This window comes from Myiozetetes cayanensis, unplaced genomic scaffold, assembly GCF_022539395.1.
Source record: "Myiozetetes cayanensis isolate MyiCay16 unplaced genomic scaffold, myiCay2020 scf31, whole genome shotgun sequence".
Classification (NCBI taxonomy): Eukaryota; Metazoa; Chordata; class Aves; order Passeriformes; family Tyrannidae; genus Myiozetetes; species Myiozetetes cayanensis.
In genome coordinates, this window is record NW_026087533.1 from 3,750,944 (window position 1) to 3,763,560 (window position 12,617).

Consider the following 12,617-nt stretch of genomic DNA (forward strand, 5'->3'; position numbering starts at 1 on the left):
GGAAGTGCCCTCCCAAAAACACAGGTGGGCACTGCCTGCACAGGATGTGATGCTGGGAGCCCGAGCCTGGGGTTAAAAATCACAGCAAAACTCCTGGGGAGGGGGCCTGGGGGAAACAGTTGCTGTCTGCAACGTGTCCCTGGGTTAAAGAGCAGCGTGGAATGGCTCTCTGGAGGAAAACATTTTTTCTGCATTACAGACTGGACAAACTGGGTCTTCACAGCTGCTCTGTTTTGTAACATCCCAGAGGAAGATGCTGCTTAAAGGAGCCTTCAAGGCAAAAGAACATGCCCAGAACCCTCTTCATCCCCCACATAAGTGGGTCTCCCTTAAACACTGTCTAGTGCAAGCATGGACTGAAATGTTGCATCAGCTCCTTCCCTCGTGGAGATCCAAGGCAGCAAACCAGTGCCAAGTCAAGAGAGAGGCCAGCAGAGGATGATGAGGAAAAATCTGGAGGTGAAGAGGGTTTAGGGGAGATGAGAAGGAAAGCAGGGCCCAGGGACACACAACAGAAGGCATCAGGAGAGATATCACAGTGCAACACAGAGAGCACAGAGCAGCAGCTGGAGAAGACAAAGCACTCCAGGACCTGGCAGGCAACGTGGCAGTTGGAGCAGCAGGATGGAAAACAAGGCTGTGTGAGATACGATGCAGTGCTTGTGGAAAACAGGCGGCCAGAGGGAAGCACATCAGCAGAGAGGGGACACGGGAGGAAAAGGTGGTGTGAGCTGACAGTAAGAGATAAAGCCAGTTGGCCATGGAAGAGGTGAGGGGTGGCTGTCTTTGTGCTTGGGCCCTCAAAAATATGTAGAACTGTCCTAATGCCAGGGGTGTTTTGATTCAAATTTCTGAATGTCATTCTTAACCCGCCCCCCCGAGCAACCACCAACACAAGCCCACACACGCTGCAAGACTCTCCTCCTTTTGGGATGAAGATGTCTCTCTGGAATTAACAAAAGCAGAACTGGAGAGAGAATTCCTTGTTGCAAAACTCTTCTGGGCTTTGATCTGGGCCTGACTTGGGGTCAGTGTGCTCTCACAGCATCACCTCGATCTCCTCCTCTGCTTCCACTTCCACACGCTCCCTCACACCGAGTAAATCCCTTCCCCTTTGGGTTTACAACCTTTGGCTGTTCATCACGTTCCTGCAGCACATCAGACTATGGATGCAGCTCACTTCATCCCTGCTCCTAAATCAATTGATAATCCAACCCTCACAGCAGTTTCATGGCCCTGAAGCCAGAGCTCAAGGCAGTAACAGGGGCTCTGGATGTGGGCTCAGTGGTATGTTGATTTTCTTTGCTCTTAGTCAAGGTCATCAGCAAAACATTTTGGGAATGTCTAGGCAGACACAGGCTGTTTCAATTGTCTTCACAAAGGGCAGGGGAGGGTTTGGCATTTCTGTGAAAGGTTAGCCTCTGCCGAGCCTTTATCAGCTGCAGAGGAAGCAGGATGTCTCTTCTGCAAAAAAGAGACAATTATAGTCGTGGTGGTGGCTCAAATTTTCACTGGGATCACGAGCACATAAGACAAACGAAGGGTGACAGTGATATTTGAGCAGCGGAGCGGCGTGAGCCAAATATTTGGAAGCCTTTTGCTTCCGCAGAGCCAAAGAGGAGATTTGGGCTAAGAGATGAATAATGACTTTCATGGCTGCTGCTCCCAGTTTTGCAAGAGGTGAGGATGAAAGGCTTTTGTTAACCCACATTTCCTGCTGTCTCTGTCTCAGCCTGCGCGCAGCTCTTACCCCGGGGGATTTGTTTGGAGGCATCAAAACGAGCAAATCAGCCCTTATTGGCAGGGAGCAAGAAGCAGAGAGCAGGAGTGCAGCCTCCAGCTCTGTCTCTGCTTGCTGACAGACCTTCAGCAGGTATTCAACTCACCTGCCCCCAACGCTGCCCTCTGGCAGGAGAACATCCCCTACCCGACACAAAACGCTGGGGCTCCGAGGGAAGGACGCACCTGGCTGAGTGCTGCTCACAGGGACAACACCAGAGGATCTGCATTTTCCCCTCTTTCCAGCAGCAGAGCTGTCAGCCAGTCCCATCCACCCCCTTTCCCACTTTTGCCAAGCATGAAGCCTGGATAAATTCACATGCATCTAGTTGGGCACACTGCACAAACCCATGCTGCGTGCAGACTACAAAACAACCTTTCAGAGGAAAATGAGAGTGAGGAAAACTGCTATTGCAGCAGGGAGCCCTGCCAAGAGGTAGAGGGAGAAACTGTGGACAGCCCAAAATTAATAAAACACAGCTGGGTTTGACTTGAGTCACCTGCAGTCTCTGCCAAGGCACCTCTTGGGTTTGAGTTGGCAAAACAAATGACCTCGAAGAATCTGCACTAGAAGGGGGCACCTCTGAGGAACTGCTGCTGTTCCTGCTCGAGTCCTGGGCTCTCACAAACACTCAGCACTAAAAGGACATGTTTGTAAGGACGTGTGTCTTGCCTGCCCAGATTTATGACGCCACGTGGGATTCCAGTGGGGGTGTTAAAAGCTGGCAAAAGTTTCTCTCCAAGTTCCAGAGCTTTACTCTTGAACACCTGTTGAAAGAAGAAGAGAGGATAAGTATTTGATGGATTCCTTGTGAATAAGAGTCACGTGGGATTCTTTCAAATCTGCTTCTTCAAGCACACCATTACAAAAAACTGCAAGTGCTGCACTGCAACAATCCCCTGTTTCAGGTGTGCTGCTGCCCTGGTTCCACTGACAGACCTGAGCCAAGAGTCACACTGAATTTTGGTATCTCTCTGAATTTCCTCTAAAATCGACACTAAACCCGTGCCCAGTCCCCTGCCAAACCCTCAGCCTGGACAAGAGCAGCCAGAGCTCACAACACCCCCATACTCTGGCAGTAAATCCCAGAATTGACCCAAAGGATACTCTCTAGGGACAAATTCTCCCCTTTCCCAGGGTGGCAGAGGTGAAATGACAGAATTAAAATCAAAAGAAATCTTTCTAGGGTGAAGCACTGTTAACATTTACAACATGGATTTGTCCAGCTTGTGTCATCTGCTGTGGTAAAAACTTTGATTTCCAAAGAACAATCTTTCACTTGCAGCTCTTTTCCAAGGAGGATTCACGGTTTCATGGCTAAGCTGCTCCTTTTCCATTTTTAATGCCTCAGTTTTGGGCCTTCAAGTCAAATCATAGCTTAGGGTGGCTTGCAGCACAAAGCAACCATCCACAATTATTTCGGGACAAACTGATACAAGCACTTATCTTTGCTCCAGAGATTAGTCCTGATCAAGGGAAGCCTGTAAGTGACTTAGGAGATAAAACACAAGCCTTTTACCTCTAGCCCTTGTCGTGGTAGCGCTCAGAAGACAGGAATTTATGCCTCTAAAAATACAGCACTGAGGAAACCTGAGCTGTCCTGTGGGCTGGCAGACCTTTGATACACTCACAGGGAAAAAGGGGGTTGGTTCAGAGGGGAAAGCAAGAGACAGGGCCTTGATTTTTGCCTTTCAGCCCAGTGGCAGTGACTGGGTAAATGAGAGGCACTGCCCTGGCTCCTGAGCATCACTGCTGACTGGACTTCAAGAGGTCACTGCTGGAGTTTTATGGTTTAACGTGGTTTCTTTTTGCTCTGTCGATCTGAGACCTGTTGAAGTTGTCACTGAGACAGACTCCAAGTCGGGGCACTGAGTCTTTGAGAGTTTTCCCTGGAGGGAAATCACAGAGAGAAGTCATTCCTGGAACTCATTTAAAATGCAGCTAAAGTAACAGAGCTGCTCCTGTGACTCCTCCTCGGATCAATGGTGTCACTCTGCAGTGAGGAGCCATCCCACCCTGCTGGGGTGGACAGGACCCAGCCATGGGCAGTGAGCTGTCATTTAGAGCCAGTCCTCCAGTTCCTTCACTCACAAAACTCCCCCCCTGAATCAGAGTTTCTGCTCACCAGAGGCTTCCAGGGCAAAGGAATAATCTCTTCATCTCTCTACAGCCAGCTGTAAAATTCCAGCCCAGCCACATTATTAAACAGATTATGGCATTAAGCCCTGGCCTCTGCCAGGCTGGAGAGAAAGAAGGGAAGTGGAAGTGAGAGCTTCCTGCTTTGTCCAGGACTCCAGGGAGATGGAGCATCCATCCAAAGGCTGCTCCACCACAGGAGGGGCTGTGACACCCAGCCCACACCTGCAGGGCAAGGGGACACTTTGTGGAGCTGTATCCCTGCCACAGGAGCTGGCAGGACAGAGAATCTGACACTGGTGTGGGTTGGAAGGGACCTGAAGGGAGTTCCAACGCCCTTCCAGCAGAAGGTGTTCTAGGTGCAGTTTGCCCCCCTCCTTCCATGCATCCCAGGGCACTTCATCTCAGAAATTACAGCCACAGAGAGGCTGTCCAGGAGAGTCTGGAGTCATCAGTCGCCCTCCTTAGCCCGAGGCAGAATCTGGAAGGATGTTTGGTGGAATCTCAGTGCCCCCTTTAGAACAGAAAGGAACAAGTACAAAGACAAAGATCCCTGCAAATGGCATTTCCCTGGGGAGCAACGTGTCCAACTGGAAACACTTCTTGCTAGAATTGCCCACAGGAGAAAAGATCTTTGCAAATGAGCCGTGCACACGGTGTGTGTGCAAGGTAATTATGCGAGGCTTAATTAAAAGAACATTAGTGGCATTTCCATAGTCACAAAAAAAACGATGGGTTTAGCCTGTTGTTAGGGAGGGATTATCTGATGCTCAGAGAAAAGCTGTTGGAGAGCCCTTTCAGGGGGCTGTGTGAGGCACAAAGAGCTGCTGGAACAAACCTCTTCTCCAGTCAAGTAGTAGGTGGCGAGCAGCCCTCCGATGTAGCGGATGTTCACCTCGAACAAGGACGCTCTCCGTTCTGGAAAGACAGGAGGATAACACTCCACTGCAAAGTCTGCACAGGCAACTGGCAGCCAAAGGGGGAACAGACTGCAGGCAGATCCCTCAGTCTCCCAGTCCCCACCCACAGCGTGGCACAGCTTTTTGCCTAAGATCTCACAGCGCTTTATTTGCTCCACAGTGAACGGGTGGAGTCTGAAGGGGAGAGAAACACCCAAATCGCCCTAAGTCAGGCAGGGAAGATGTGCTGCCCAGCCAGCCCTTTCTTGAGTTAGGCCTTGCAAAGAGCTGTGAGTCAGTTTAGGGTAAAAATTTTCCCCTTGAACTGTTTTTATTTCATAAGGAAACTGTACAGCCCCGTGGACAAAAATATATTCTCCATTTTCTCGTGAAGAGAGCACTGCAGTAGATGGATGTCATGCAATTCCTGCTTTCCTTTAGGTAGATATTTTCAGTCATTTGAGGACTCACCTGTGTGCAGGCTGAGAGAGGACCAGAGCCTGCTCACAGGAGGGGACAGACAGACTGAGTGGTGCTCGTGTGCCCCACACCCCACACAGCAGACACACGTGGATGTGGTTCAGTGAACCCCTCAAGAACCCACTCACCTGGAACAAGCTCTGCTCAGCTGATGATCAGCAAATGTCAAAACAATTGCATTCAGAAAGGCCTACAAAAAATAGCTGTTCCTGGCTATCCAATCTGCCCGATAGACGATTCCTTCCCCTCACACAAACCCACAAAGCCCAAACCTAGGAAGATCTTCCACCAACACAGCACTTGGAGTGAGCAAAGGGGCACTTAAACCTCTGTACTACCCTGCCCTTTGCAAACACCTGCAGGTCACAAATCACAGCAAGTGCTTTCAGGAGATGATGAGCGAAGTTGGGTGAGACAGATCACAGCACCTGATTTCCAACAGAGCTCGTGGGCCTTGGAGTTCCCACCTCGCTTTGCTGGACTATTGGAGTTCCTTGTACAGAGCCAATATTTAATTAATTTCCCTCCTTGTCTCCCTGTGCTGTGCTCCCTGACTCCACTGATCAATCCATAGCATTCACTCCTGTCTTTACAGATCAATCTATTCTGCAGACCAAGGGTAAAAGCTTTTATGAAATCCAGATAAATTATATCCCAGTTGATTTTGTCCCTTGTTTATTGATTCAGCAGCATACTGAGACCATTCACCAGATTTATCAGATGTGGTCTGCCTTTTATGAATCCACGAGTGCCAGTCATGCCCTCCCAAATGATGCTTTTCTAGGAAGGCAGCTGCAGGCATTGTTCTCATGGGAGAACCACCTTTCACAACAACTAGACTGGCATTAAACAAATAGCAGTTTGAACTGCACTGTGGTTTTAACATTCCCTGTGTGCCACTGATGAGATCCCATCAGCTGGGCCACGAGAAATGCAAGAGCTGGCTTGGAGGCCAAGGCAGAGCTGTGACAAGGGCATGTGCTGCACCCAGAGCCCCAGCACGTCTAACACAGATCCCAAAAGTGTCTAGGACAGGTTCAGAAGCCACAGAGAGAAGCTCCTCTGGCCATTTTCAGAGGTGCTCTTCTTTCCAAACCTCTGCTCCCTCTCTCCTGCCAAGGTGCCCACTGCACAAGTCCCAGCAGTGACACATCAACAAAGGGCCCAGACAAGGAGATCTGTGGTTTCAATCTTAATCTACAGCGTTTGAAACAGAAAACTTGTTTTATCACAGGCAGACATTTAATTGAGACAAAACAGAACTTGTTCTTTGATGAACAAAACTTCCTTGGAGTGTCTAATAATTACAGCTGTTTTCATAACCCAGAACCAAAACACAAAACCATTAAACACTGAATCTTATTTTCAGCCAGACATGGTGAGTCTGATCTGGTGGCCCCTGGCTGGGAGTGAATCATCGTGGTCCCTTTGGCCTCAAAAAGAAAATAATCAGTTGAGTGGCTTCTTCCCCCCACAGACTTCATGGTTGCCCTCCCCAAAGGATTCTTGGATAAGACTGGGATCAGAACTGGCTGTTCAGGTGACACAGACAGGCATTCCCAGTAAGTGACTCACCACATTCAAGTCAAAGCTCTTCTCCACCCACTTCTTGGCTTCTTGGAATTCCTCCTCGAGTTCCATGATGTAGAGGGTATCTAAGGCATCGATCACAGTTGCTCCTCGAAGGCCTCCTGCAACACAAACACAAGGCAGTGATGAAGCCTCGCTTACACCACCATCTTCAGCTCCAAATCCATCTGTGGGAGCTGGCACAGGCAGCAGCTCCCAGCCCCAGCACTGGGGCTGTTGGATGGGATCCAGCTCCAGGTCCAGGCCTGAAGCCACCAGTCCTGACTGCAAGCCTTGGCCTTTTCTCCAGTCTTGTCTTGGCCAAAATGGTTGGGCAATTCCAGCCCTGATCTTTGTTTACCTGTAAACATAAATTCTGCCTCTTTCCAACCCAGTTACGAGCACAGCCCCTGTTCTACGTGCCAGAATTGTATTTTTATTGTGCAAGAGCATCCAAGGCAGGACCTTGATCCTCCTGTCCTGATGCAGGGTTGTTTTTTTGGGGGGGCACAAATCCTTTTGCACCATGCCATGACCCAGGGTGTCCCACCACCAGCATGTGGACAGAACACTTCACAAAAAGGACAAAAGCCACCCCTGGAGGCTGAGAGACCAGAAACCAATCTCAGTGAACCTTGAGCAGAGAGTGGGTGACTTCAGGGACCGGTCCCTTCCTTTGGCCAACAGAACAGTCCCTGTGAGCACACTCATCATTCCCCAGCAGGTGGCAATGGGACACACGAGGCTGAAGTAAATTCCAACCAAGTACTTGGACCAACCAGATCATTCATGTAAAAAACTTTCATGCCAAGCACTGTCTTATGCAAAAGGAACACAGGAGAGCTCCTGGGGAGGCAGAATGCAAGGTGTGTAGGCAGACAATCTCACAGCAGTTGAGATTAAAAGGAATTAGAGATGTAGCAACCCTGGGTTTGGAACAGCTCAGCACTGGAGTTTTGTTTCTGTCTGGGTTCCCTAAAATTATTCCTGGCACGGGACAGCAAAGGGAACGAAGCACATGGTGACTCAAACCCCTTCGTGCTTTAATTACAAAGCTCACCACATTCCTGGGTAACTCAGCAAACACAAATCCTCACGTGGAGGGCTCCAGTTTTGGATCATCATCAGTCATCCCTCTGTGGATGTAACACCAGGGACACAGGCGTGAAGCTGCCTCTGTATCACCATCAGCTGGGTCCCCCCCCCCACACACACACTGCTCAGCTGCAGCCACGTTCCTGCCCACCCCCTGACAGCCAGACCTCTTGGAATCTCTGGCAGCAAAGACTCTTGGATGAGGATCAGCTTTCGTTTCTGCAGGAGAAGCTGCTCCTACCAGCTCTGTCCCCAACACCTCCCTTTCCAGCAGAAAGACTCTCACACTGCTGTGCCCAGGGATTTTCCTGAGACTTATGTCTGTTTGGCTCAGGTCAGCCTCTTCTTCTCACCAACAGACTTTAAACTACCATCCCAAATTCCCCTGGTGCCCCCAGCCTTTCATTGCATGCTCAGATTGGTCTGGCACTTTTGTGATACCTTCAGTGTTACTTCAATTCCTGCTCTGCTTAAGAGAGGCAAACCCAGCTGGATGCACTGTCGGGGAACTGCTGCAGAGGGGAGGGGAAGGCAAAGGTGAATGATGTGTCATGAACCCTCAGCCTTTGGTCTTTTCTTATTAAGAGAAAAAAAACCCGACCGTGCCTGATGTACATCAGTCCTTATCCCTGGAGGAGGAGTGCTGAGATCCAACAATTCCATGCCGGGCTCATTTCTGCTCTCAGCATTCCTCTCCCGTAAGGAATGATCCTGCCTTATTTTGTTGATGTTACAAGATTGCAGTTTTGACACTTCTCAGCCAGCCAGCACATCATTGCTTTAATAAAAACCCAACCAAGACTTTACTGCTCAACTACAGATTGCTGCCTTTCGGATGCTGTCTGCATCAAAAGCAGGGGCTGTGGAAAAGGATGCAGGCAGTTGAAACGGCCTCCAGAAATCCATTTATTGCCACGGGCTCGGGGAGTGATCGTCTAACCGGAGCCATCTCCGGGAGCGCAAGAGATGGAGTCGAACAGTCCCCGGATCAACTGGTGGGTCCTGAAACACAGCTGAGCTGGAGCGTTTGCCAAAAGCACTGACCAGGAGAAACAACACCATGGCAGGCAGTGCTGCTTTTATCAGCCTTAATGAACCTTCAGTATTAATGATTATGTGATTTTTATACACTTTCCTATTAGCGAGGAGAGACACGACGGGGACGCAGGCAAAGCATTTAAAAAGAGAAGGAAGGGCAATGCCACCTGAGGCACAGCCTGTTACTGTGATGTTCTGAGAGGAACACTAATGGGCTCGATTTAATTTGATGATATAATCAACAAAGCTTTTCATAATCTGCAGAGAGACAATGAGAAAAGTTGGATTTGCTCGAGCTAAACAGAGACAAAGAGACAATAAACTTACAATTTTCTGGGATGATTAATTGAAGTGAAAAATTATTGAATTGACAGAGCCTTTTATGTTTTTAGCAAGTGAGGCCTTTAAAAACATGAACTGCGCTGGGGATTGGGAACATGCTCGGATCTTTGCTACGGCAGAGCTCGGAGTTGCTCAGCTTTCCTCCCTGTATTTGACAAAGTGGAGGGCAAACCTCTCTTCCCTGCTGGTTTGTCTTTGTGTCAGTTTAAACATTTGCTTTAAATATTCCCCTAACCCTCTGTATCTGAAGAACTGTGTGTTTTGTACAAGGGTCTCGGCGATGTTTCCTTTCTTCTGCACCAGCTTTGAAGCCGCTGCAAAGGCATGAGTGACTCTCCCAAAGCCCATCACAACACCAGAGTGGCTGCATCAGCTCATGAGAGTGACAAAAAAAAACCACAGGGCAAACCAGGCATCAGGTTTTTGGCTGTGCCTGTCACTTGCCAGGACATCCAGGAAGGTCCCTGACCCTGTTATTTCTTTGCTACAGGAGCATCTTCCTTCCTTCTTGCTCAGACTTTGCTTCGCCAGGCCACGACAGAGCTCGTGAGAAAACGTCCAACAGCTCTGATGATCCTCAGCTGTCAAAACATGGTGCTGTCCATACCCCAGTGTGTTCATTACAATATACACACACCCACTGTAAGGGTGCTGACACCTGCCTGACACGCTCCTTAGGAAATCATCACCTTTCCAAACCTGCACATGTGAGGGGTATAATCAAAGGGGAAGCAGCTTCAAAAGAAAAAGGAAGCAAACCCCACTCTGTCACTTCTGACTCTTGCTGACACTCTCCTCTCTAAATTGCTGGTTTCAGCCTCATTGTACTCGAGTTTTAAAGTAGAAACCAAGAAACCCTCAGAAGAAACACTCCTTGAAGCACCCAGAGATGGGAGCAGTGGCTTTTAAGCAGGACTCCACGTCTGAGATTCTACCAGGACACAAACCCGAGGCTCTGTGTGCTGTGAGGAGCTCCCCCTAATCCTGCTCCAGAGCTGGCTTAGAGGGGAGATACACCTCGCCTGGGGGAGGCAAAGTCACTCTGCTGACGACCAGAAGGGTCTATGGGGCACAGCTTTGGGATCCACACCAGCTCCTGCACCGCCCAGTGAGAGCACACAGTCATCCTGAATGGGATGATCCTCCTTCACTGGGACCAGGGAGAAGAACTGGGACCTCAGGTGGAATTCAGGGATGCTTGCCTGGGGACATTTCTAACTGAAGGACTTCACAGCAGCTCGTGTCACAGCAAGTGGCAGGGCCTCTGCCTGGAGTTTCACTCATGAGTGAACAGCAGGAGAGGAGAAGCAGCAAGACAAAGGTTCATCTCTTCTTGGGCCGAAGGAGGGCCTGTACCACCCTGCATTTGCTCTTTTGTGCACAAAAAGAATGGAGATACGAGTGTAGGCAACAAGGCTGCTCTGTTCCTGCTCCCACCCACCCAGAGGAGTGAGCACTAACAAACATTACATTAATTAACAGAGTGCTTGTGAAAGGTGCTGAATGGAGCCTGCACCACCGTGCCCCCACGGCTCCCTGGGAATGTGCTCCAATGCCAGTCTGGAGGAACAGACCTTTCATGCAGCAGAGCTTCAGAAGGGCTTTCATGGGAATTAATGGCAGTGCTATCTCTGAAAGCCCCAGATAAAGCCCAGAGCAGCTTGTTCTGCTCTGGGGGACATAATCTGAATAAGAAGGGCTCATCCTCTTCCCCTGTCCCTGATGCCTGATAGCTCAGGGGCTCTGAGGAGCCATTTGCAGCAAGAGTTCCTAAGACAAAGGACAATTCCAAAGGCTCATTAGGAGGTTTAACGTGTGTCACTGGGCAGAGGGGGGACACTTTGGAAGTCACGTGCCAATCCCAGAGTGTGGGGGAGAACAGGGAGCAGTTCCTTTTCCATGTACAGTTTACAGGGAGGCCAAGAGGGCTCCCATAGGAGGGGAGTACCTGCCCTGCCACCTGCCAGACATGAAAGGGATAATTAAGGCTTGAAAAGCACTGCACAGCACCAAGCAGGGACTAAGTATAACTATGGTAACAATCACAACTGCTGCTCTGTCAGTGAACTTCCTTTTAGCTACCCATTATCTGCAAATCAAACCCACCAATTTAGGCAGAAAGAGGCCAAGCAAACACACCAGCACCAGGTACACAACAGAAACTGCACCAGGGGAGCAGTAGGAGTCTATCCCTGACTTGCTGAAGCTTTCATGAGCCACCAAATCCACATGTGAAATTCAACTGTGATGCTTTGCACCCCAGTAGCAAGGGATGGCCACGTGTTGGCACTGGGCCTGAACACTGATCCAGGCATTGCTCACACAGCACAGCCCACCTCCCTCATTAGAAAGGGCCCAGGGTAACATTTTTTAGGAAGTGAGGTGACCTACTGAGCAAAACACAAGCGTTCACACCAAAGAATTGCCTTTTTATCAGGAGATTGTGACACTGCCCTGGGTTTAGCTCTCCTTCAGTCCCTGTGGGAGTGACACAGAACAGCAGACAGGCACGTCAGAGAAAGCCACAACTTTTCATGAAGCTTCTTGCAGCCAAGGTCAGAACCTTCAGCTTGAAAGAACCTTGGCCTCCACCCTCTGCACCCACGGGCAGCAACAGCCAGCAGAGATGGACAGTGCTGGGGAGATTTAACAGCAGCTACGTGAGTCAGGAGTGAGCAGGGAACTGAAGGAAAGGACAAAAATCGGGGAAGGAAAAAGAAGAGGGAGAGAACCAGACTACAAAGAAAGAAAAATGAAGAACAAAGAGACTGCAGAGCACTTGCAAGAGCATCCAGGGTGTTTTCAGTGCGTTCCCTTGGCATCAGGAAATAGATCGTGGGTTTTCGCTGTGCTCAGAAAATGGTTTGTCTTCCCTGGCTCTGTCAGTTCAAACACGAAAATGCTGCCTCTAAGAGAGGAAATCCATCAGCCCTTGGGCCCTGGAGCCTCAGCCTCCTGCCTTCTCCTCAGTTCAGCCCATGCAGCTGCTGTGGACACAAAGCCCCATCACATCCTTCCAGGCAGCTCCAGCGAGCTGACAGTGACTCACTGACAGGAGAGGAGACAATGGTTGTGACTCACCGGTAACAAAGCACAATTCATTTACCTTCACCCACCTCACAGGGCTTGTACTGAGCAGGATGCAGAGCAGCAGGGCCAAAGGGATGGCCAGTACAGCACCTTGGGTTTTTCTCTCTCCAGAATCCCACAGGACACCCCTGCATGCTCCCCACGGCAGCTCACACAGGTGAATCAAGCCCTTGCTCTTCCTTCTGGCT

The 12,617-nt window shown here is 49.8% G+C and overlaps 1 protein-coding gene across 1 annotated transcript in view; it reads right to left on the reverse strand.

Annotated features, from left to right (window-relative positions):
- The window catches only part of MAN1C1 (mannosidase alpha class 1C member 1), a 62,525-nt gene that overhangs the window by 14,175 nt on the left and 35,733 nt on the right, over positions 1 to 12,617 (reverse strand). Inside the window, exons 4-6 of the mRNA XM_050326255.1 lie at positions 6,867 to 6,986; positions 4,755 to 4,834; positions 2,453 to 2,547 (exon numbers count right to left, since the gene is read on the reverse strand). Of these exons, the coding sequence (XP_050182212.1) occupies positions 2,453 to 2,547; positions 4,755 to 4,834; positions 6,867 to 6,986 (295 nt within the window). The remainder of the gene's footprint in view (positions 1 to 2,452; positions 2,548 to 4,754; positions 4,835 to 6,866; positions 6,987 to 12,617) is intronic.